Below are 25,246 nucleotides of genomic sequence, written 5' to 3'. Positions count from 1 at the left end.
TATACAATTAAGGGATTTAGTCAGGTTGTGAGCAAAAATTTGGTCCCCGGTTGAATCAGCACATGCAACCATCTTTTCATAGAAGTTGCTCTCGCGTCTGCTGGTGAAACTACTCAAACCTGCTGAAACGTGGGCTTGTTTTAAAAATACACCAAGGCAGAAGTGGTGCTGCACCAACCTGTTTTAAAAGGTAATTCAGTTCTAGATTTTGCTGTTTCTCTGGTTATTATCTCTGAATATCTTTTACCATTTTTACAGATTCAAAGAGTTGTTCAAATGAAAACAAGAGACTGAGAAACACTGGATGACAGTTTTTTTAAGATCTGTATTTAATGAGATTATAAAGATCTTTTTACAGCTTTGAGCTTGAGGCAGCAGAGTAAAAAGCACTTTTGTATTATTATTTCTTTACAGTTCTTGCCCTGCACAAAACATACCTAACACACATCTGATCAGTCACATAAACGTCTAACAGGCTTTTCAGAGAACTTGCATAAATTTTTTGTTTATTTTTAAGCCAGTTTTATGAAAATACAAATACAAAGCGAAGCCATAAGGCCTTAAAAAAGCAGTCAATTATTAACTAAAGCTGATAGCTGACGATCTTGGTGGCGGCTAGCTGCTGCCTTCAGTGTTGTGGAGCCGATACATGTCCTGAGCCCACTGGAAGCTCTGAGTGTAGCAGATCTTTTTTCCTCTGACAGTGTGGACTCTGCAAAACATGCACACAAAAATCGTTTTATTCACACTGCTTTGATTGAGTTCTTGCAGACGGCCTGTCTAAACTTCACATATCCCTTTTTATACTTTATTCATGACCAGTCCTGTTTGAAAATATCAAACTTACATGTACGCCTTCTTGGGACAGGAGCTGTGCGTCTGGGTGATGAAGGACACCAACTTCACCGGTATTGCATTTATTTTAAAGTTGAAGCAGCAGGTTCCAGGAGCTGTGCTGAACTTTACGCCTTTCGCTGAGAGCAAGGTAAAAGACTAAAGTCAGTATCAACATGTCAGCTGTAAATTTTCAAACAAATGCAAGGAGTCATAAAGATTAAACACTCACGGATGGCATCACAGCAGCAGGCTGCAAGCAGCAGCAGTCCCAGAGAGAAGCAGAGAGTCTTCATGATGCTGAGAGGAGGGATGAGGAGGATCTTCTTCGTCGTGTTTTATCTGATGTTGACCAGCCGTGCATCCAATATAAATCCTATGCCTTTTCTATCTCTGTGATGTCAACCTTTCCGCCCCAAACTCAGAAATCCCCGACACGAAAGCACACTCAAACCACCGCTCGTGCAACTGCGGAAGAAAGTTAGAGTAAGGGGACATTTGACAGATTAGAATCAGCGGAAGTGGGGGAGAGTGTAATCAGTGTTTATATCTGTTTTCAGGTTCTTTTACGGGGTTTTAGTAGACAAAGGAAACTGATCACAATCATGCCTGACATTTTGTGTGTGGTTTTCACAAAATTAGTTGTGTTTCCCCAAGCACATGGGGAATAGACTGACTCACAACCCAAATGAGTACCCATCACTAGGCCCGGCTGGAGGTCAAAAAACTCCTGCTGCTTCTACCACAAAGCTTAAAATTTGAGATGTTTTATGCTTACCACAATTAGTCAGCATGTACTGATCTCACTGAACCTGATAAAAACTTACTTAACTGTAGTTGTACCAAATTTAGAGCTACACAAGTGAAAGTGGGGCAACTGACTGTTCCACTGAAATTCTGAGGGAAAAGAAAGAAAGAAAATTATTTGATCGCCGGCTAAATTTGTAGGTTTGCTCACTTGAAATGAAAAGTCTCTGATTTTTATGATAGTTTCATCTTAATGGAGAGAGACAATTAACTGAAAATAAAAAAAACACACATCACAAAAAAGTTCTAAACTGGTTTGCATGACACTGAGAGAAATGTGAGTATTTGATCCTTTACAGCCCAGCCACAATTCTGACTCCCACAGACTGGCTCTGTGCACACGTGGGAGAGGTCATGAGGTAAAGAGGTCTATATTAATGAATTTACTGGCTAATAGTGAGTGGCTATGGGCTGTGTCCTTATTCACCTCTGTACAGTTTAAAGGGGATAGTTATGTAAAAAATCCCTTCATGGACAGATTTTGTGAATTTTGTTACCAAGCTTTAAACTTTATAATTTCTGCTGTAAAGGTGGTTATTTCTATTTGCAAGTCTTTGGAGGCTGAATCATAGAAACAAGCTTATGTTATTACTCAGGGCAGTGCAGTCTGAATGAAGCATTGGCTTCATTTCCAGCTCCGGTGATTGTGCTGCTAGATACTGTTAACATTGCTGACATAGGGAGGGAAATATACGTTAAGGTTATGTACACAGAGCCTATAATATCGGCTAGAAATTAACTGCAGAACAAGAAACAGTAAATGAGGCTTCAGAGGTCAAATCTCTGTGTCATGGGAGCTGAATTTATTGTAATTGTGGATTAGACTGTCTCGGTCCTACAGGCAGAAATATTTGGTTTGGATTTCTACTTCAGTGATGTTGCCACAGAGAACTGGAAAAAACAACACTCGAGAGTTTTCTAAGAAACTGTGCTGTTTTTACTGTGCAGTTCCACCACATTTTCACTTTGTACTCTGTAGGCAGAGAGCTTTGAAGGTTTCATAACATGACTATTTTCAGATATAGAACCTCTTTTCTGTTGGGTAAACTAGCCCTCAAACCGTTCTATCTCCTTGTGTAAAAAGTCAAAGTTCAGGGTTTCTTAGCTAAAAAATTTCATCCAAGCGCTTACAAACAAAGAATAGCAGCTAAAGTTTCTGCCTCCTCCAGGGTGAACTACGTTACAAGCACAACGTGACTCAGTTCTCCTCTCTATGCAAATGTTTCGTGGTGCAGACTGAAGTGATGGAGATTTCATGATGTTCCCAAGATCTTATCAGTGCTGCTTTTAGATGTGTACAAAACCCAGGTTACAGATGCACCCGTAACCTATTTAGATGCATTTCATGCACCTACTTTCAACCGTGCCAGTTTGCAAACCTCAATTTAAGAAACACGTGTTGCCATTAAACACATGCATGTGACACAAAAAACGTACTGTGAAAAAGAAAATGTATAGTGTTTTAATGACGTGTAGACAAAATACATACGCATCAACAGTTTGAAACCACTGTGTTCTATTTTCTTGTCCAGATATACAGCTAGCTGACGAACTTTGTTTGTTTTTTAAGATAAAAGAGTGACTTAAATGTCATTGCTTTCTGATGCATCACTTGTACTTATTATAGAAAGGGCAAAGGATTCTTAGAGGGAACCCCACAACAGAAAAGCAGAGGATGGATGAGTAAAATTCATCCAGTGCAGTGACAGAAGAGACTTACAAAAATGCACCTGAGGGTGTTCCCTGTTATGAAAGGTGTTTTTTTGTATGTATGTATTATTCCTTTGAATGACAATGACTCCTCTGATTCCCTTATCAAATCTCATTGGCTCCGCTTTGATAGTCACCACCATCTCTTAGCAGCATATGAACCACATTACATTCATGCAACCTTTTGTGCAGATCAGAGAAGTTTCCCGCATTCAGATAATGCCTTTGTAAACGTCCTAATATGTCACATTGTGCACATTCACCTTCAACTGCTTTTATTGACACATTTTCATAACCAGCATACTTATAAATTCCAAAACAAAGGCCACAGCATGAAAACACCTTTACATTCACTGTCTGATGGAGTCGTTCAGCTTTGTGAAATGAAACTTTAATGAAGAATAAAGCAAAATAATACAAGGTGATACAAATGCTTATATAAATGGCATAGTGAAAGTAACTGATAAACCTGGATATATTGAAGCCAAACACACCTCAAAGCTTTGGAGAGCTGCTTAAAGAAAGCCTAAGAGTGCTGACTAAGATAAACTTTGCTCATCAAATGAGGCTCTTTGAGACACAGTCACATCAACCTGGCTCAACATGGCTTAAGGGGAGGTAGGCGGTGTGGAATACTATATGGCCAAACGTATGGGGTCACCTACACATTACACCTACAGGCCATGAAAACCCACATCACAATTTTAATTCCAGAAGAGGAACTCTGGAGTTTCTTAGTCACCAAAACATTGGAGACTTTTTCAGCACTCTGTCTTTGCACTCACTAACCCTGCCATCTAACTTTATGTCGTCTGGCACTTCATGTGGTTCTTCAATGCTCCCATCTTACAGTAAGAGCACCTTCAGATGATTATGGGATATTAATGAGGGAAGACACTTTATCAACTGAGTTTTACATACTGGATTAACATAATTCCCAAATTATGAAGTTGATATTGTGATAATGTAAAAAAAAAAAAATTAAAATCAGCATAAAATATATGTTCTCTATATTCTGCAGCTGTAATTAAGCAGGTAAAGAATAAAGGGGTTAAAATTCCAGCAACAGTTTACAAAGTAACTTTAAATTGACACATTCCACAAAGTCACATTCCAATCTGCATATTTATTTATTTATTTAGGACAGTGCATGTTAATGAACATAAATGTAAAAAAAAATTACATGAATGTAAACATACCAGATTATAGCCAAGGGCTAATTTCCATCTGTTGTCCTTAAGCATAAAAATTGAAAAATATTGAAACCGGAACTTCACGGTCTCAAGATATCTGATAGAACAAGCCCAAACAATCAACTGTCTGTGTCTGTATGTTATTCATATTCCAATGTGTGATATGGCTCCTGCACTGTGTCCTGATAGAAAAAGCTACATTTCCTTTTCCCTCCCTCCAGGACGCCTACTGCACCCACCTCACCCAAAAAGCCCTCTGCATTACAGGTGACTCCACTCATACGTCCAACAACTTTTTCAGTTTGCTGCCATCGGGAAGGAGACTGAAGAGCCTCCGGGCTAGAACCAGCAGACTGAGAGACAGCTTCATACATCAGGCTGTCAGGATGCTGAATTCTCTCCCTGCTCTGTCCCTCTCAACTCTCATGAACTCCAGACCTGCATTCACCTCTTCCCCCTGAACCCCCCAGACATAAGAAACTCTGAACCTTCACCATCGCCCTTCACTGATTCCCTCACCACACTTGCACACAAATTCTTACCCACAAACACCCGGACTGTGTTGAACACTGTTGTTTATATAAGATTGTATTGATCTTTTTATCTTCCTGTTGTTTTAGTGTAACTCTGAGGGCCGTGGCTTGTGTATGATCTGTACATGTGGTTTTTGACAATAAAGCTGACTTTGACTTCTTCAGTACTTTAGTCTTGCTAGCTGAACAGAACTGGAGTGAGCAACAACAAAAAAGAGTAGTGCTTTTTTATGTTAAAAAAAAACGTTTTCAAAAAGTGGCAGGTAATTTCATATTTAACGTTTCAAAAAGCTCAACAAGTGACATTTTACATTTTACAGGTAATGAGCTAAAGTAGTGCATGATTCTAGTACATGATTAGAGAGTGTTGCATAACTTGAATAATTTTTCATTTTCATAGTTTGGGGTCTTTAATTCTTGGTGAATGTATTTGAGTTCAAAGTTCTGCTGAGGTTTCACTCTAAGTGAAGGGTCAACTTTTTTGTTTACTTTATAATCTGTTATATTGGTCTTCCTGTTAATCGTCATATTCAAGGCTCACCTTCAGGCAAAGTTGGCTTCCTGCATTTGGATCCTCATCCTTACTCTCCATCCGCCCTGAAAATTAACTGTTTAGGAATATTTCTGGTCAGAAGTAATTAGACAAACTAACTGTAAATATTAAGCTTCCCTTTAATCCTTTGAGGAAAATGTCTACCTGGACTCTAGAACCCATGCACATCAACAAATGCTGCGTTTCCTCCGTTCAGGTGCTCAGCTAGGCCATTACTGCAGCCACCTCCAGTTTCTACCTTAACCTCTCCTGGGTGTCCTTGTTAGACTTTCTATCACAAAGAAGATTTAAATTGAAAAATAAAACCTTTGATAGAATGAAAATGAAAAATAAAATACCTCAGTAGAGCTTCAAATTCATGATATTTTGCTTCTGAGCCCATTTCTGCTCCTCCTGACCTCACTGACTTCACACTCAAATTCAGTTCCCTGGGTTTATGCTGCAGACATCGGGGACAAGGAAGTGATATTTATAACACTGCAGTGCATTCATCATGGAGGAAAAGACACAGAAATTCAATTTAAATAAATGTAAGTAGCTTAAAAGGGTTATTTATTTTTTAAAACAAAGTCTGTGTACAGTCATATAAATTACTGGGTTATTTGTTTATAACCACGTACTGTATCAGATTAGTTTTTACAATAACAAATATCTAATTCCTTCATTATAATATGCTCGTGTATATTTCTCACTGTGTAAGAGATGGTCTGACTGGACCTACATGGAAAGGTCAACATTTGTCCGTCTGTGGTTTGGTTTTTCATTCCACAATCAGTTTCGAGGTGGGAGGAAATGAATGTAACTCACTGTTTGCGGTTGGAAACGTGCGCTGTGAGTGCACAGGAACTGTCTACAAAGTGTAAGTGTGGAAAAACATACATTTGAAGCATTGTCAGCAGAATCATTTCACACGTCACTGGTTTGCTGTCGGCTCTTGGAGCAAGTTACTTTACAAGGGAAAAAAAGAGCTTTTCACTATAGAGAAAAGCTTGAACTGACTATCACCAAAATAACTTCACCCAAGTACAACAATTCCCTTTTAAATCCAGTCATACTGAACTGCTGAGGAGAAATAATTTAGAAACTTCAACTAATTTGCATTATTATCAACTTTATAAGCTACATCTTCACCATTTGCTGATTCAACATATGGGTTAAAGTGGAATTTGGTAGTTAGAGTAGCAGAAATCCCAAGTTCTGGTGTAGCAGGGCAGGGTGGACCTAAGGCTCCGTTAGAAATAGGTCCCATGATTTCTATGGTCTGCTGCTCCGAGGGGTGCTGCGTTTTATGGATTTGAACCATCAGGGTGGAGTTTAGCAAACAGCATCTGACTTTGAAGCTCGCTTACTTTGCACACAAATATGATTCTACACGATTTCTCCTTTGCAAGTTATACTTTTACTGCCATCGTTTCAATTCAGAGTTCTTTGTCTCTGCCCATTTTAAATTTCACTACTGTCGTGCTGAGGTGAGATGTAACAAAGTACAAATACTCTGTTACTGTGCTTGAGTTCAATTTTCAGGTATCAGTACTTTACTAGAGCATTTATTTTTCTGGCAATTTCTCCCTACATATATAAACAAAGATCTGGACTTTCTCCTCCTTACATTTTTAAAACAGGCTTCTTGCTTTTGGTTTAACACATTTAAGGGGAGTTATTGTTTCATGTTGCTGCAGGCCTTCAAATATCAGAAGATTTGGGCCTAAACAGTTTCATGTCAAAGGCAATCATGTTCCTGTATTAATCACCATGGTCAGGAGATAACATGCACTGGTGTTTTTCATATTTCTGGCATCACCAGAACCAGTGCAGTTGCCCATAAGTGACGGATGCGGTACTAACTTTACGCAGAGGTGGAAAAAGATACGAAAGACAGAACAGGAAAGGAGGAGGAGAGGCTACACTTAAAGGTAAGGACTGCTCAGTAGTATCTGATCAACTGAAATTTTACATATATGTCCTCATGTTTTTATATTTTCATGTTTTATTTGGTCTTTACATGTGACATTTTTGTATGTTGTGAATCATGCTGAAAAACAAACTGGGGTATGCTAACTTTGTGTTATTTAAAGGTTGCACAAATATACTTTAGTGCAGGATAAACAGGTTGGTTTGCTGTGCTGTCATGGGTTTACACTACACTAGACTACACTACTGTGTGACTGGTGCACGGCAGCTGTGATGCTCATGGTCAGGTTACATCAAGTGTAGCACAGATTCATTAGCTGATGATGCTGAGATTCATTCCATTCATTCCACCTTCATACCAGCTTTATACTGTGTCTAGTATGAAGTTTTCTGAAAGTTACAAAGATGCTCGCCAAGCCTTACCTTTGAAAGCAATCTGCGACACCTACTGGTCATTTTTGTAACTACTCGTTGCATGTATGTCATAGAGCTTTATAATATTTAACAACAGAGTTGGCTGTCTGCAGGACATCAAACAGAGAAATCACATAATAATTAAACGCTGTTCATATATATAGGTGTAGCTTAGATATTTTAAATGGAACCTCAACAATATCAATCAGACAACATACTAGAGACGAGCTCTGAGATCATATTAAGCTAAATATATACGACAGTTGTGTAACAGCAAAGATGTGGTACACTTCATAACTTCCAGGAAGGGAAAGCTTATTACAACCTTATTTACCAAAGTCAGCAACCGTCCGCGCGTTTACTCTGTTTTTACCGTAATATAAACACCTAATTTCCACAAAAGCCGTTTTTACATCAACTAGTAGGAAAACAAATATGTAAATAATCATCGGTGGGTATTTAACTAAAAGAGTTCATCTACTATTTCTGGAGAATGGACGCAGTATCAGATTTTAACGCCCCACAGGAGCCGCACGGCAAAGATCAGATCGGGGCTCTTTATGAATATTTACGGTACTGCAATCGCTCGTTCCTCTGACGTCAGAAGACCCGCTGAAATTCAAAGTTAGAAGAAGAGAGCAAACAACGAGAGGACTGTTTCGTGGTTTCTGTTAGTTAAGGTTGTCCCGTGTAACACCTGTACTTTCTTACGGATATCTTCTCAGGTAAAAAAAAAAAAAAAAGGGGGGGAGCCATTTAGAAACAAAACATATAGAGACAAACTCGAGCTACCGGTCTAAGTTTCTGTTGCTTAAGTTAACTAATTGGAAGCTAAACTAGCATTAACTTTAGATAGGTTAGCTTGAAAAGAGCTAGCCAAGCTGACCCAGGGTGTGGATGCGTTCAGCGTGCTAATCTAGTATGTTTTAGCGTGACAGGTTGTTCGGAGACGAGAAGAAAAACTTGGCGTAGATAACTAAGTTGTCGCTGTGTTAAGTAAATGCTTCAGTTTTCGCTGAAGAGCGATGCCAATCAGCCAGCAGTGTTTTTGTTTTTAAAAACGAGCCAAGCTGAAACGGGGCGTTTTCACGTTTAGTTTTAGCTGCGGTAATCTGTGTCATTTAATAATAGAACATTTTTAATTTTGCAAATTTATTTAACTTTGTTGTAGGCAGATAAATGTCACTGAGTTTACTGACCTGATTTTCGAAGCAGGCCTGGTCGGGAGTGAAGCTTGATGGCCATAGACAGGATAAAACTTGGTTATATGGCGGCTATTTGGAAAATCGGTAAAGGCATTAGTCACTGTTGAAATTACAAAGCTAGATTCAATCTGGCATGCAGTTATTTCTTTGGATTTTGATCAGTTTTTTTTTCTGATGTGGCTTGTTTCTATTGAGAAAGTAACTATTGCTAGCTGATACCGCTTTACTCTTTAGTAAATCTGTTCATGGTCTTCGAGTTTTATCTTCAAATCAGTGAAACTGACCTCTTAAAAATACTTATTCAGTGCTTAATGTTTTTGAAGCTCGATATGGAAGCAGGTGAGGAAAATGGCAACAATATGGGCTTGAAGAGACAGAGAGCACCGCTGTCGGATTCAGAGGACAATAACTGCTCAGCACCAGGTTTGTTTGTGGCTTAAACCAATGTCAAGGTTCCTTCTTCTTTATATTTACAAAATATACATATATTTACAAGAAGGAGTCCCTTATGCCTGTCGCCTATGTCTTACTGTGTCAGAGACCAATGACAGTCAGAAGAGGCGCCGTCTGGAAGCGGCCGGTCAGGAGAACCACTGCCCTGAAGCATCTTCCTCTGGACGCCGAGCAGAGCTTGAAACCAAACCCGACACACCAATAGTTCCCTCAGTCCGGTCACGAGTTCAACAGCTCACCCAGAGAAGAGATGGTAAATGACTGTTTTCTGCATACAAGTTCATGCATGCTGAATATGTGACAAAATACTTGACTGATCTGTACAGTACAGTTGTGACAAAACCTTCACAAAGGTGGAATTTATTGCACTACTGGCTTTGTTTGGGTAGCTAACAAACTTCTCTGTTTTTTGGCAGCATTTCAGGTAATGCTTCAGATAGCAGATCAAAAGTCAACTAGATTATTTACAAGCAAGATAAGACCTGCTGTCAAGATGTTGAGTAATTTCTGTTGAGCCCGAGTGACTGTGTGGGAGTTGGATCATTCCTGTAGTTTGTAACAAAGTGTGTTGTATTTTAGGAGGAGCTCCTCCTGCACAGCGGTGCCTCTCGGATCCAGGCGGGGACAGCAAGGGCCACAAAGAGCCTCTCCTTGGTGAGATTACATATGAGCACACCTTCAAAAACCTCTCTATCAACATCACCTGTTATTAACTAACTACAAACAATTTCAGTCTTAAAGACTGAAGCCTAAATAGATTGCTTACTGTAATGACTCCATTAATTAGAGTGTATTACAGAGGGACACAGACTGAAGTTCAGTCCTGACATTGGCCTTACTGCCCGTCCCTGAGTTTGCAACACCCAGCTGCTAAGTTCTAATCTAAAATAACACAACATGTGCAGTGAATGTATGTCAGTAGTGAACATGACAGGTGTTTCTTTTTATGATACATCTGGCTAACATGAGTTATGGAATGATTTAACTCAGAGTTAAATAATTTGTTTTTGAGCAGTAGCTGATTTCCAATCATCTGCTGTCATTTCCATTCACAAATATTTTCTTTTGTTACTTTATATTTAAAGCATTACTGTTATTTGCATTATATCTATGCAGTGTTATGGGAGGATGTGCATGAGAAGCATCTGGACCCAGAAAAATCCCTTAATATGAAGGTCTTGAGTCTTTCACCTGATGACTGTTTTTTTTTTTTTTTTTTTTTTTCTATTAATTTAGCTCATTGGTTCAATTTGATAACCAACAAAAGCTTAAGGCCATCATTCCACCTTGTTAGAGTTATTTAAGGTAATTGGTCTTTAGTACCCCACCTTTGACTTAAACACTGTCTGAAATATTTTCCAGGTGAGGCAGAGTTCAATCAGCGGATGGAGCGATTCAAAATGGCCTCTTTCCAGAGTAGCCCCACCAACACCCCAAGCCCCGCCAACCAATACCCCCGGACACGCTCCAGCTTTGTATCAGTCATCCAACAAAAACTCCAGGGCTCAACTACACCCAGCTCAAAGCAGGTTTCTCGCATCCGCCAGGTTGGTTTAACAGCTTTAATCACTGAAATGCACATTCAACACTCCCATGTGCTGGTTCTTAAGGGGGGAAATTTGTTATTTCTGTTTGTTTATTTATTATTTAAATCTAATACTAAAAAAAACATAGAAAGAAATAATTTTTTTGTAATATTGAAATACTGGATAATTGATTATGCTTGTGATAAATGTCTAAAATCTGATATATTTTCACTGGTCAGGAGCGGGAGCATGAACTGAGTCAGGTGCCGTTTCAGCCCATCGCTGAGAACGCCTGGCTGAAACGGAGCAGCTCAGATTCCGCTTTAGCAGAGGTGAGTTTTCAGACCCTGACGTTCCACCTACAGAGCTCCGATAATAAACTGTCATAGTTTATTATCTGTTATTTTAAAATCGATGGGTAAATTAAAGCTTCGTGCTTGAATTGCCATCAAGTATAGCAGTGTGGATTAGTATCACAGCTGTGAAACAGTAAATAGTAATTGATGCACACAGTCAGTGTCAACAAGAATTCGGCACGTCCTGCTTTGACTAAAACTTTGTTCGGGTTTTAACTCGTTTTTGTGGATTATAGCTTTTGTAAACTGTACTTTTCATTTTTCACTGTTGGTTTTCATAGATTTTTTTAACATGACAGTTTATATAAACAGGAGAGGACTCCTTGTGGCCCTTCAGGTCCCTCCTCCAGTGTTCCTAGATCAAAAAGGAGAGTGCAGTGGCCTCCCACATGCCTCTGGGATGTGAGTCAGTAGTGTAAAACCCTGCGTTGTCTAGTCACCTGGTATTATGGGCCACATAGACTTGGGCAGAGATCAGTTGATTAAATATGTCTTGAAGCACTGCTGGAGACAGAATTTCATTCCTTACTCTGCACCTTCTTTTCTCTTCTATGGTTTTGGGGATGTTGGCTTGTCACTGCGGTAACAAAGGTCATGTTTGGTGTGCAGTGGTGGATTCATGCACTTCTTGTACATTTGAAGATTGTACAGACTTGCACTGTTCAGCATTATTGCACCCTGTCAATATTTTCTTGGTTCACTTTGTTTAGGGGCTGTTTTTTCTTCCTGTGAATTTTATATTTCATGATTTTTAATTTTTAGAATTCTTTTACAATTTTACTGTCCCTTAATTAAATTAATTTGTTTTTATCTGAACTTTTATTTCCTTTTGTATGTAGTCATCAACATAGTATCATTATAGTCAATAAAACTCCTTCTTATTCTTTAATCCTGTTGTTCTTGATCTTCTGGCAGGATCAAGGTGTCGCTGATGTGAAAGACGGTAGTTTCACTGAACCTCCGACGACAAATGCAGACAGCGCATCTCTTAATATGACAGGTAAGGCTTTGGGTGTCATTTAGATTTAAAATTGAAGCATATATTTTTCTATAATGTGAAACAAAAACAATTCTAATTAGTATTGGACTTCATATGCAACATCTGTATTGGGGCAAACGCATTCGAACAGCACTTATGTACCAGGGATGTAATCTCAGGCCACTTGCCATTTGTTCAATTTGTTTTCGTCTGACCTCATTTTTAAGGAGAAAAGTTTTACATTTCAGAATATTTTGTAAACTCTTGTGTCTGTTATGTAACCAATAATTAGGAATAATGCGACTAATAGAGCACGTTTGATTACATCTTGCAAATTTAATTAATAAAAAAATTTAATTGCAAGTTCATTTCGCATCTAAAATGGTATTTCTTTTCAGTATCAGTACAGATTTTGTGCTCTTTATATAAATGACTCAGTATGTTCAGTAACTGCTCTGAAGGTTTAACAAGTATAAAGCTATAAAAGGTGTGTAGTGATGAGATGCGAGACTCCTGTTTCTCAACAGGTGAGATGACATCCGGTCACTCTGAAGCTCCTGCAGCTTATTCAGAGACTGGAATGCAGAAACGGTGTGTTCTCAGTGAAGAACCCAGACAGACGCAAGAGGCTCTGTCTGCTAATGAAGAAGAGCAGCCAGGTCCCCAACAACCAGAGGGCCAAACTGTGTTAAAGCTTTCTTTTAGCGAGGATCACAGTTTCTTCAAAGCCCCCTCTGGTGAGGATCAGAACATGTCTGACTTAACTGCATCTAATGAGCAAAGCTTCTCTGAATTAACTCTTCCACATGAGTCAAACGTTAAGGAAACATCACAGGAGTCCACAGTAAGTGAACAGGGTAGCTCTGACATGCTGGCCTTTGAAGACGATGAAAAGATGGATAGTTCGTGCTGTAGTGACGGGGAGATTGAGCCATCGACAGATGAGGAGTTAAGGATGTGGCGATATCCTCAAAGCACAGTGTGTATGGAGGAAGAATCCGCCATAGATGAAGTACACGAAGCATGTGTGAAGGACGTGCAAGGGGAATCATCCCAAATGAACAAAGAGAAAACAGATGAAAATGAACCCACTGACATCCAGGATGATGGTCCACGTTCTGATGTCTCTACTAAGACCGCTGGCTGTTCTGAAATACAAAAAGATGACAAATCCAAACCAGAAAGCTGTTTAGAAAACTCAATGAGAGGGAAGTGTACTTTAGACCGAGACAAAGAGAGCATGGAGTCATGTAAAGAAGGTAGTCAGGGTCTACTTACAGCAGATAGTGATGTTCTTACAATAAAACAAGAGCAGAAAGAAATGGAACTATGCAGTCACGATGATGATGCAGCTGAACAGTCAAAGGAAACCCAGACAGTCTGTATAAAAGAAGAGTCAGACAGCACATGCTCAGATGGAGGCAAACGAGCATTGCCTACTTCTTTTGAAAATGAACAAAATGAGCATGCGGGACTAGAGGGAAATCTAGAAGATGAGGCACAACCTGTGGTAAAGCCCAAGGGCGCATTAACAGAGGCTGATGGAGCTCAGACCTCAGCAGAGATCCAGCCATCTGATCACCTGGAGGTGGGGCAGGAATCTGTCGATGAAAGGGTGAATCTTGACGTTAGTCTGACAGAAGACACTCACAAGCGAGGAGAGAGCTCAAAGAAGGTTTCCTTTATTCTGGAGCCCGAGTTCATCAACAGCTCAGGGGTGTCTGACAACAATACCTCTACAGAAACCGCCCTGTCAGGTGAGGGCAGTGTGAGCACCTGAGGACACTTTAGGAGAGGTGGAAACTCACGGGTGAAAGAGTCTGTTGGACATGAGGTGCATGTTTTGAAAGATTATGGTATTGGTCCATGGTGCACAAATACACGGGTGGTTTTTGTCTAGATTGAACAATTACAATTATTTCATCAGAGCTGTGCTGAGAAGAACGTACGAAATGATTTGTTTGATGTCTAAAACACAGATTTGCTATTTGCACAGAAGCATTTGAAGTGTCAGAAAATGATTCAAAGTGATTTCATACATTTGTGATATTTTTCAGATACTGAAGTGAGCTTTCGTGAGGAGACCAACACTGGTGAAATTATCGATCAGATGTTCGAGGAGGTGCTCGAATATGCTGAAAGGATGGAAGGCCCTGAGGATCACGACAGTGGTATTGGGGCTTGCTCCGTCGAAAACGATAAGATGGAGACGGAGAAGGAAAAAAGTGAAGAAGAGGGAGAGACCAAAGAGGAGAAGAGTGATGAGAGTGATAAGGTTGATGGCATCAGGGATGAGCTGCTCAACTTTCCTCCCACTGGCATCCTCTCTCCTCTCAGCAAGTCTGTAGAGGCTGTGGTCACCCCACTGGTAAGATTTATTCCAGTCTATAGAAGCTACACTCAGAAGCTGAAAGAGTTGGTGTCCTCCACTAGCAGACAGCATTAACGAGTGCCCTGTAAACAACACAACTTATGACATGTGTGCTAATGTTCCTACAACAGCGACTGGCCGCAAGCCAGGAGCCCATCCCTCCTTTGCTCCTGACACCAGAGGAAACTAGCGCCCATCCTGCTGAATCTGCTCCCCTGTACAGGTAATCACAGCAGTTACATGGTCATACACAAATACAGGTTATAATAAATCCCAGCTGTTATCTTTTCACAGTCAAACTGTTGCCAAACGTAAAGAGTAATAGTAATACATCCATCCATCCATCCATTCGCTTCCGCTTATCCTTTTCAGGGTTGCGGGGGGCGCAGGGCCAACACACAGGGACAGACAACCATTCACACTCACATTCACACCTAGTGACAATTTGTATTATCCAATTAACCTATCCCCACAAGCTGCATGTCTTTGGACGGTGGGAGGAAGCCGGAGTACCCGGAGGGAACCCACGCAAACACGGGGAGAACATGCAAACTCCACACAGAAAGACCCCGGCCTGATGTTGGAATTGAACTCAGGACCTTCTTGCTGTGCGGCAACAGTGCTAACCACCGTGCCACCGTGCTGCACAAATGTAATAGTAATACATTTGTGTTCAAATTGTTTAAAAACCCAAATGTTCAGAGCTTTGAGATACTCCAAAAGATGCTTACAGAGTTGGCTCATAAAATATAAAGTGAGCTCTGAAGCTGTAAAGCAGGGGTGTCTAACTCCAGGCCTCGAGGGCCGGTGTCCTGCAGGTTTTAGATATCACCCTGGGTCAACACACCTGAATCACATGATTAAGGAAGTAATTTAGCCATTTAAATCAGCTGTGTTGGATCAAGGACACATCTAAAACCTGCAGGACACCGGCCCCCGAGGCCTGGAGTTTGACACCTGGGGTCCGTTCTTCGTACCTGGCTAAGTAAGTTAGCTGGATTTGATTGTTGACGATTTCGTGTGATCTTGGATCGTTCGGTTCCCCGAAGCTCATCCGGGACTTGCTGTCATAGCAACAAAGCGTAAACCTGCTCGGGAGCAGGCTCACTTTATGTAAACAAGATTAGATCGCGGCCACTCAGGTATGTCCGCTTCATTTATACGAAAGCAACAGCGATATTTTACCACTGTTTTACCATAAATAAATAACATCAATGTAACTAAAGTTAATGCAGTACTTGATCCTTTTATTGATTCCATACAGATACATACAGGTCATTTCCTAAAAAAAAGGGAAATATACTATTAATCATTCTATTTCATGTATTTGATTATTTCAGATGTAATTCACAGTTCAGAGTAGTAATAGTAAATTACTTCATGTAAGCAAGATGACCACGGCTATAAAAGCGAAGGTGGATTTGGGAAGTCTGTCGCAGCCATGTCCTGTCCGTATACGCGAGCAGCCCATTGCGGAAGGTGCAAGATTGATAAGGAGAGTCCTCAGAATTCAGCGTATATTGCAGGACAGACAGGATCCTTTAGCTCAGCGCGACAGTGTGCTCATTGAGAGATATCGATTTTCCCGTGAGGATATTATTTACTTAACCAACTTGTTGACGAGGGGGTGCAGGACCACCACCTGTCTTTTTTTGCTCTGCCCTTTTCTTGGTTGCTGTTATAAACAAACAGATTATTTCAGGGTCTCTTTTCAAGAGACTAAAAGCAATATAAGTGATAAATATTACCATTCTGTAGAATTTTCTTATATTTCACTTTTACTTGTTCCCATGTTCTAGTGGGTCCTGTTGTGGCTCTAATGTGAAAGAGGATATAATGTAATATAATATAATAAATCTACCCTACCGCCTACTGGTGTTGGCCAGAGGGGCCGATGGCGCGATATGGCAGCCTGGCTTCTGTCAGTCTGCCCCAGGGCAGCTGTGGCTACAACCGTAGCTGCCTCCACCAGTGTGTGAATGTGAGAGTGACTGAATAGTGGCATTGTAAAGCGCTTTGGGTGCCTTGAAAAGCGCTATATAAATCCAATCCATTATTATTATTATTATTATTATTAAATTACTTACAAGTTTAATTTGTCAGCAACTTTCTGCCAGCCCTCTCTCCTTGCTTTTGCAGCCTTTGCAGTGTTCCCTTGCGTTTTAATTAAACTCTGAAACTCCTGAAATCCCTCAATCAAGAGTTCTTGCTCTGCTGCCGAAAAATACTGAGCGCGCTCCTTCGACATTTTCGCCGACCAATCAAAGGGTTGCCGATCAATGTTTCTACTATCGATGCGTAGCCCCTGTTAAGCCACCCAGTGATCTCACATTACTTCATCCAGCTATACTAATCGTCAACAACAGGTGTGTTCGGAGAACCGGAATAGCGAGCTCAGAATTAGCGCGATGATTTGATCTTGGATGTAGTAAGCGAGGTACGAAGAACGGACCCCTGTGCTGTAAAGGATAGAAGTTTTTGTTTGTTTGTATTTTGGTACAGCCTTGGCAGTAGTCACTAATCTCCATACATTTACACCACTCTCTAGTTCCTCATATAATGGGATAATTCCTCCAAGTTATTAAAACAGAAAAAAACTATCTGATCCAAATTCAGGATCATGAACATTTTATCAGTTTACAGCAGTTACACTGCAATAATATCATTATCAGATCTCACAGTGGGCTCATTTGCACAGTCTGAGGTCTGTTAGTAAAAACGACTGAGTCAGTCTGCACCAACACATGAGATTGTGCTCTTCAGCAGTCTGGTGGGGTTGTTGGTGCCTAATGTGTAACGAATCAAATCTACATGTTGTGCATGTTCAGAAAGCTCCATGATGCTTTACCCACACTGTTCTGTGAACTCTTGAACTGTGCCAGCACTCACACATTGTTTCTCAAACATTGTTATCCTTATGTTAATGTTTGTTTGTTCTCTGGTTGTCAGCATCGATGCCTACCGCACACAAAGGCAGAGTAAGCTTCCCATCGTTCAGAGCGTCACTCCGGGGGTTCAGAGACGGGCTGAAGAGACGCCCAAGCCTCAACCGCCTGTCAACATCAAGGAGAAAATAACGGTGTGTAGTTTGCTTTGACTAGTTTAGAAAAACACTGATATTACGGAAGGCTAAGCTCAATATTGTCCAACAACTTACCTGTCCTGAAGTTTACACAGGGAGTAACAGAAATTTGAAGTCTTTCTCCATTTCAACAAATGGAGCAGGACTAAATCAGTAGAGCAATGAATTTAAAAAGCTGAAATTATGTTTAACTCGACATTCATCTGGTCTAAATTTCAAGCATGTGGAATGTTTTAATGGAGACTTTTATGCAGAGGAACTTAATACTTTCGAACGTGATCGCCCCTCATAACACTCTTATGTTATTTGTATCTGGAACTGTAGTGCAACAAAATGTTTCTTAAAGAGTGAGAACCCCAAAAACTGTGGAACCTTTTGAATATGTTACATGTATCAGTGATGCTCTGGGTTTGGTCGATTGTGTCCAGGCTCTTAATGAAGAAGCTGGGAAACTGCAGACTGTGATTAACCAGACGCTGCAGGCCCTGAACTGCTGTACGGATGAGGAGCACGGGCGAGGCTCACTGGAGGAGGCCGAAGCCGAGAAACTGCTGCTGGTCTCGTGTATGTAGACTGCAAGATTTTAAACCACCGCATCTTTGTTCAGCATAGAGTCAGGAATGCTTCTTCACATAAGCCACTTTCATTCCTGTCATCTAAGCTTCTTCTCTGCAGCCGTTATTGGTCATTCATTGGTCTTTAAGATTAGGAACCAGTCAAAACTGACAGTGTGATATCCACAACTGTCAATTCTTTGCTGATATGTTATAATATTTATCTATTTTGTCTTCCTTGCATTTATGATATATTTTCTGTTTCAGGTGAGAAGCGCTCTGCCCTGCTGGCTGAGGTGGCCAGACTGAAGGAGGAGAGGAGCTCAGAATCTGGAGAGGCAGCAGTGGAGGACAGTGAATCTATTTCCCAGCAGCCCTGCAGAGGCACTGTCAGCATCACAAACATCCAGCTGCCGCTCAAGGTGGAATATGTCTGCTCCTCACACAACCGTGCAGGTACCGCAGCTGAGAAGATTTCTGCCTTTGTTTGGTTTTTAATGGCTTCACTCTTAACATTCACGATGTTGTTTTTGTTTGTCATTTAGGTCGACCAAGTCACTACTTTTTTGTTCTTATCCGCTACGGACCCTGCAACATCGTCGCCACCCCTCTGGCCACAGCTGCAGATGCTCAGAACGGAGACACCATCTCCTTCCCCACATCTGTCACTATGTAAGCTGCATTTCATCAACTACTCTTAAACTGGAACAAATGTTTGTGGCCTTTGACCTTATGTGACGTTTCATGTTGCGGCTCTGAAACAGCATTTTGATTTCTCATTTTGTGACTCTACTAAGTGGTAATTGATATGCAAAGTATCCTAATGCATTGCATTGCTTCGTCTTAATGTTTCAGGAAGGATATTCGCTCATCCTTTGAAATTGATGTGGAAGTCTACAGCCTGGTCAGTCACAATCTATAGAGCTTCATTTTCTATGACTATTTACATTATACACGTTTTAAATCATTATAAACCTTTCATGTGCGTTAACTGTGAACTGGTGATGTTGCAGCCAGATGTGCTAATGTAATACACACATCTGTAGTGTATCTAATGGATTAGCTGAAGAGACTTGGTTGGATTGTTTGCTGCAGCATTGCAGGCATGTCTCTGTGGTATCTGATGGAAGGCTGTTGTAAGCTGGCGTGCTGTTAGTTGGCGATCCTGTAGGGAGAGGGGCCGTCCTGGAGTCCTCCCACCTAAATACAGAAGCCACTGTTTTTTCTTTATGTGACAGCTCATGAGATTTACTTCAGTTATAAGTTCTGAAGCCAGGGGAGACTAACTAATGCCTATCAGTAATCGGAGTGTAGTTGAACAGCTGTGGTCGTTCAGCATTAGCAGCAGGATTGTATAAGGCTCTGGTTAGGCTGCCCTTTGCTTGGGTGTGTGCTGGTTTTAAAGGCAGTTTAAGGTGTGCTGCATTAGGCCTAGTGATTTGTTTTTTAATGACCTTCTTACTGCTCAATATACCAAATGTGTAAAATATGTATTATTATTATTTTTGTGTTTGTGTTGATTTTAAATGTGGAGTGTTGTTGTCTAAAACTGAAATTACTTTATATTTTTATTATGTTGTTTTTCTGCCATCTAGTCCCAAACCTCAGCCAGTAACTGCACCATGGAGCGGGCCTCCACCAAGCCACGGGTAAGCTGGTCATTTCTGAGCTCACTGCATGTTTATATATACAATGTTTAAATTCATTAATGTTGCCTTCTCATGTGCAGGTCACTCCAAGAAAGCTTCTGAACACTCTCACGGTGAGGTTTCAGTTTTATTTTTCATCAAATCGTGGTTATACTTTGAGTTTTACTCTTATTTATTCATTTGTCTTATTTTCCAGCAGAGATCCAGCGTCAGTTCAACATGTAAGTTGTTTTATTTTGGTCACTAATTTATTTTATTTTGTCAGTGCATAAAGAGCAGCATGGTTACAGGTCTTCAAATGTCTTAAATGCATATTTATAACCAAAGGCCTTAAAATGTTTTATATTGGCTTCAGTTGGAGTATAGTTTCCATTTTCTTTAGTATTTCTTTAGCTGGATCCTAAATTTTATTTTCATGAAGTTCACTGTTAAGTCTTAGACTGAACTTGATTTTTAGCTGTAAGTGCATGCTTATTGGGGTGTATTATTATCTATGTTATTGTAGGGTCTTTATCTTACAATATAAAGTGCCTTATGTTTTGTTGTGATTTGGCGCAATATCAATAAACTTGACTTGAAGCATAAACACCCCGATGAGGCTTCAGTTCGTCCTGTTTCACTCTTTGAACAAACTGGCACAAAGATGGTTATAATGGTGGTTGGTGATATACTTCCAGCTCTAAGTGTTGCACATTAGTCATGTTTTTGCTTTTGCTCCTTCAGCTGCTGCTCCTCCTCTCATCACCCGTCGCTCCAGTAACTTTTGTCTGGTCGGCTCTCATAAGATCATGTTTGCCTCACTGGGACACAGCAAATTCCCCCTGGATAAGGTAAGATTGTGTCTGTTGCTGGGGTGAACACTGAGGAGGACTGTTGGTGAAAGCCTGTTCAACATTTTTACAAATATTTTATTATTCAGCAACTCTGGAACCTAGTGGAAATGTGAGTTTTGGTAAAGAGAAATAGGACTTGGCGATGGAAACTTGTCTTTGAAAGCTTGAGAAGTAAAAAATAAGATGAATACAAATGGAAGCTTCTTTTGTCTGTGTAGTTGTGTAAATGTGAATTTGCTGATTGAGTGATGCAGCTGAATAAAAGCACTGTCTTTGGGATTTGCTGCTGCCTGAGAGGAAGAAGCACAGTGCTGCAAACACCACCCCGCATGCTTTCCCCCTTTTGATTTGTTATTACTCCACACATGCACGGGCCCACTGGTGATGTAACGTGTCTGTGTCCCTCCCCCTCTTTTCTTGCTTCTTTCACTCAGATGAAACTGGATGGCAAAGTCAGGAGGCTGCTGGGAGATGAATTTCAGGAAAAGGTTTCACTTTTTCACAATTCTGTCACCCCTCCACCTCTCTGAAAACTCACCTATTTCATAATTCATAAAAACCTTCGAGGGTTATTTGTAAATAACTTTGCTGTCACTTTAGATAAGAAAGAACTTGAACGAATCTCAGAAATTAAAGGCTATCCATTATGTTGCCATTTTGAATGTGAAACTTGTTCTTAAGGACATAAAGTGATCTCAACTCGCTGATACATATTACTGCATGTGTAGTCAGTGTACATGTTCTTACATTTCTCTCCTATATTCTTGATTCCTGCAGATTGAAATTATCTTTACTCCGTGGAAAACGGCAGCATTCGCTGTCGAAGTGACCACTGCCGGTCATCTGTTAGATTATGTGTAGAAAAGCATGTTGGGATGTATTTGAAATGCTGTTTTCTGTTACCACCATTTAAAATCCTGCCAGTCTGACACTGTGTGCCCCTCCCTGTCCTTTTCTGGCTTTAGGTGCCCTTTCTTTCCCCTCTAGAGGGCAACATCTACCTGCAGCTGGAGAGCAAGAGCCACTCTGACGTCCAGCACCAAGGCTTCCTGGTCAGGAATTTTATATATTTTTATATTAAAGAAAAACCTGAGTATGTCACAGAGAGATTTATCTTAGCAGGATATTTTCTTGGGTGTTTTACTTTATTCTTCCATTCTCACTCACACTCCGTCTGCCGCTCTGTAGCAGATGCAGCTGGTTCAGTGTCACGATGCTGAGCTCACAGAGGCTGCAGACCAGAACAAAAACTCCTGTTTCCAGCTGGCAGCTATGATTCATGTTAGCATAGGTGGAGACTTCCTGAAACTGTGCTTAAGCGCTTTGTCTGAAAATGAAAAAATTCTCTCATGCCATTTAACAACTAGTTTCTAAGCCAGCCACGCAGATGAATCACGAGTGTGATCTGGAAGCTTGAAGCCTTCGTTGCGTGAGCATCAGATAATTTGGACCAGTGAGTCAAATCAAAGACAAAGTGCCAGGCACACATTAATGTTCCAGATATCAAAGGGGAAAAATTTTGAAATTGAAGTCATGTCTCAGTTTCTTAAAGTCACATTGCAGGGAGTGCAGATCCTGCCTCAGCTAAATTTTACACACATCAAATCATTTTCCTCTAAATTTAAACGCCTGTTTTCACTGCATTGTTGCTGTGTTTGTGTTCCCAGACGATGTTCGAGTTGATCAGTGGGTATGGGGTCTGGCATCGCTGCTTTTTTGTCCTGGAGGAATGCAACCTGTACTACTGGAACTATCCAAATGACAGAGAAACAAAGGTATGAACGAGCAGGTTTATTACATAGATGTGAAATATGGAAGTTCCAGCCCATAAAAATCAAAAAGCATATCTGATTTAAATTTTGCCATCTCTTCAGTGTCATCTTCTTGTGCATGTCTGAGTAGCTTCTGGGGGTGGATGCTATTTTTAGGTTTCGCAGTGGAAGTTTATGACTGTGCTACTGCGATGCCTGCTTGCTGCAGTGTCAAAACTTTTAAACGGACTTTTCTGTTTTCAGCTCTAGCTCCAATCAGCAGTGGTTAGCACCCTGACATTTTAAATCTAAGAAACTGTTACATTAATAAAACGTGAATAATTAGTTTTAGGGACTGCTGTTTGTGGCTCTAACTAGCAAGGTAAGCAACTTAAATGTAAATGTGTAGTTGACCACCTGCACAGGCACTCATGAGAAGGCGACTCTGAAGGGCGTACCCTGTAACTGGCCAAGTTTAATTGTTGCCATCAGTGACCTTAAATCGGTCTTTTGTGTTCAACTTCTAAGGAGGCAGAAGGCAGCATCTCTCTCTCCAGCTCACAGAGTCAGTGCGTCAGGCCTGTCAAGAGGGAGTTGTGTGCTCGACCTTTCACCTTTGAGCTGGTAAGCAGCGTATCGCAGCAGGAGCAAGACCTCAGCCAGGATGCCGCAGCCAAGTAAGTAGGAATTTAACGACCCCGACTCCCTGAAAATGAGGTCTTTGCTTGCACAAACAGACAGGAACATTAGAGCGAAGTGTTTAATGTGTTGTTGTCAGCCTACTTTCAGTGTGAATCACAGCTGCAAACGGACTTTTTCACTTTTATCCAGCAGGAAAAGCTCAGGTTTAACTGTCAGGACCTCTGTTCTGTGCATGATGGCTCGTTTTGCTTGCTTGTTGGAAAAATTAAGAGAATTAAGGCTTTGCTCACAAAATTGAGCTCATCTACTTTTCTCACTGATTAATTTTGTTTGACTGGTTTACACATTTAAGCCAGTCTATTCCACATTTGTTTACAGTGAGCATGACGCATGACGTTGCTCTTCTGGCTGCACCCAGCTAGTGATGTCACAATGGGTGTTGTGTTTTTGACAGCTGATGGGAAACACCTTTCGGTGACACCACTCACTGGGTGGAGGCTGGACACTAATAGCTGCACACAAACTGACGAAGGCCTTTCCTGTTTCAGGTGTTGGTTTTCGGCAGACACCAAGCAGGAGAGGTTGGACTGGATGGAGAAGCTCAACCAGGCTCTTTTGGACTTTCACACGTGGAATCGAACCCAAACAGAGAGTCAGCAGGCAAACACGTCCAGCAGTGGGAACCTGAGGGAGAGTATACTGTAACACATCACTAAGACACCTGCTGGGATGTGCTTCAGGGTTTACTCTTCATCTCAGAGTGTTTGCCTCGCTGACATGTGTCTCGTTGATTTATCTTTGGGAGATTTTTTTTTTTCCTTGTATGTGTTTCTTTTTAACCTGAATCCAAACACTTTTGTTTGGTTCCCAAGTCACAGCTGTCTGAGTATTTACATTTTTTTTATATATATATCTATGTTTTTGTGGCAATCAGCTGCTTCAGCCTCTGCTGGTAATAATAAAGGGCACTTTCAGTATCTGAGATGACTCTTGCCTTATACCCTCATATATGTTTCTGCTATAATTTGCATTTATTTGGATTCAGATTGTATTTTTTGTATCATTTAAATGGGAAGGCTAAAATTTATATAGAGACACTAATAAATATATACAGGTATAAATCTTTAACTGTAGTAATCTGGGATTTCGTGTTTGAAATGGACAGAAACACTAATAATTAAAACTGTAGAATTAATTTTGGCTGGTGTTGAATGGGAGTAAGTAATGTAAAATCTATTCTCGGCAGGCGTTCAGACCTCTCTACTGACAGATAATCATCTTGGGATTTTTCCAAAGAATTTGTGGAATTCTATGGAATATCTACAGGAGATGAAGTCTGTATATAATTAGTTTTAATATGATGTCGTGCTGAAAACCAGGGATGCACCAACATATATCATAATCAATCAAATACTGGTAAATCTGTAAGCATCTGTATTGGTCTTGTTCAAATATATCAGCCAATCTGCCTTTTAGTAAGAGCAGTAGCTGTTGTTTACCCTCCATATATCCATATGTTTGGATACAGTATGCATGCATTTCTCCTCCTGGCACACGAGGGAATAAATTAAATGAATCTAAATGATAAAATGTGTATAAATACCCTGAATGTCATCAGTTATCAGCCATGAAACTGCTAGTCAGTGCATCTGTTTTATTTCTAAAAGTGTCAGTCTTCTGCATTACAAGTGCAGATAAATAAAATCATATTTTACGTGTATTTCAGCTGGGGAGGCCCCTGACACGCTGTTGCAATGAATGCTGTCTGCCTGATGTTCTGCTATTGTCCATCTCTGTCACTTTATTCTAAATGTTGATGATGTGAACTCTCATTCTATGCACTTAATGGAAGCCAAACGGTAAAATAAATGAAGTATAACTGCTACAAAA

At 40.5% G+C, this 25,246-nt stretch overlaps 2 protein-coding genes across 5 annotated transcripts; one reads left to right on the top strand and one right to left on the bottom strand.

The window, feature by feature from the left end:
* Window positions 1-380: 380 nt before the first annotated feature.
* Window positions 381-1,252, bottom strand: LOC146666739 (monocyte chemotactic protein 1B-like). The gene is made up of 3 exons (XM_085411409.1): window positions 1,067-1,252; window positions 848-974; window positions 381-712 (listed from the first exon to the last, which is right to left on the bottom strand). Exons 1-3 carry the CDS (start codon window positions 1,128-1,130, stop codon window positions 616-618), a joined length of 288 nt encoding a protein of 95 aa, XP_085267535.1. The 5' UTR covers window positions 1,131-1,252; the 3' UTR covers window positions 381-615.
* A 7,288-nt stretch (window positions 1,253-8,540) lies between these two features.
* anln2 (anillin, actin binding protein 2) lies at window positions 8,541-25,246 on the top strand. Of its 4 annotated transcripts, none has more exons than XM_085414871.1 (24): window positions 8,541-8,680; window positions 9,484-9,583; window positions 9,699-9,866; window positions 10,193-10,267; window positions 10,976-11,160; window positions 11,379-11,471; window positions 12,411-12,495; window positions 13,002-13,211; window positions 14,532-14,842; window positions 14,977-15,068; window positions 17,795-17,924; window positions 18,356-18,491; window positions 18,749-18,937; window positions 19,027-19,153; window positions 19,337-19,385; window positions 20,077-20,130; window positions 20,211-20,243; window positions 20,330-20,351; window positions 20,854-20,960; window positions 21,398-21,451; window positions 21,929-22,015; window positions 22,631-22,738; window positions 23,243-23,391; window positions 23,905-25,246. In XM_085414871.1, exons 2-24 carry the CDS (start codon window positions 9,490-9,492, stop codon window positions 24,059-24,061), a joined length of 2,715 nt encoding a protein of 904 aa, XP_085270997.1. In that variant the 5' UTR covers window positions 8,541-8,680; window positions 9,484-9,489; the 3' UTR covers window positions 24,062-25,246. The 4 variants fall into 4 exon arrangements, with proteins under 4 accessions (XP_085270997.1, XP_085270996.1, XP_085270999.1 ...); XM_085414870.1 differs by having other exon boundaries at window positions 20,327-20,351; XM_085414873.1 differs by lacking the exon at window positions 13,002-13,211.

The sequence above is a fragment of the Rhamphochromis longiceps genome, linkage group LG7 (assembly GCF_057381845.1).
Source record: "Rhamphochromis longiceps isolate RC_006_pf linkage group LG7, R_longiceps_female_GT1.1, whole genome shotgun sequence".
Lineage (NCBI taxonomy): Eukaryota > Metazoa > Chordata > Actinopteri > Cichliformes > Cichlidae > Rhamphochromis > Rhamphochromis longiceps.
This window is presented reverse-complemented; position numbering and strand designations above follow the sequence as displayed.

Coding starts and splice junctions, on each gene's coding strand:
- LOC146666739 (XM_085411409.1), bottom strand. CDS start 1,130: ATGAAGACTCTCTGCTTCTCTCTGGGACTGCTGCTGCTTGCAGCCTGC. Junction 975..1,066: donor CTGCTGCTGTGATGCCATCC/GTGAGTGTTTAA, acceptor CCTTGCTCTCAG/CGAAAGGCGTAAAGTTCAGC. Junction 713..847: donor TGTCCCAAGAAGGCGTACAT/GTAAGTTTGATA, acceptor CATGTTTTGCAG/AGTCCACACTGTCAGAGGAA.
- anln2 (XM_085414870.1), top strand. CDS start 9,490: ATGGAAGCAGGTGAGGAAAATGGCAACAATATGGGCTTGAAGAGACAG. Junction 13,212..14,531: donor TTTCTTCAAAGCCCCCTCTG/GTGAGGATCAGA, acceptor GATATTTTTCAG/ATACTGAAGTGAGCTTTCGT. Junction 17,925..18,355: donor ACATCAAGGAGAAAATAACG/GTGTGTAGTTTG, acceptor GATTGTGTCCAG/GCTCTTAATGAAGAAGCTGG.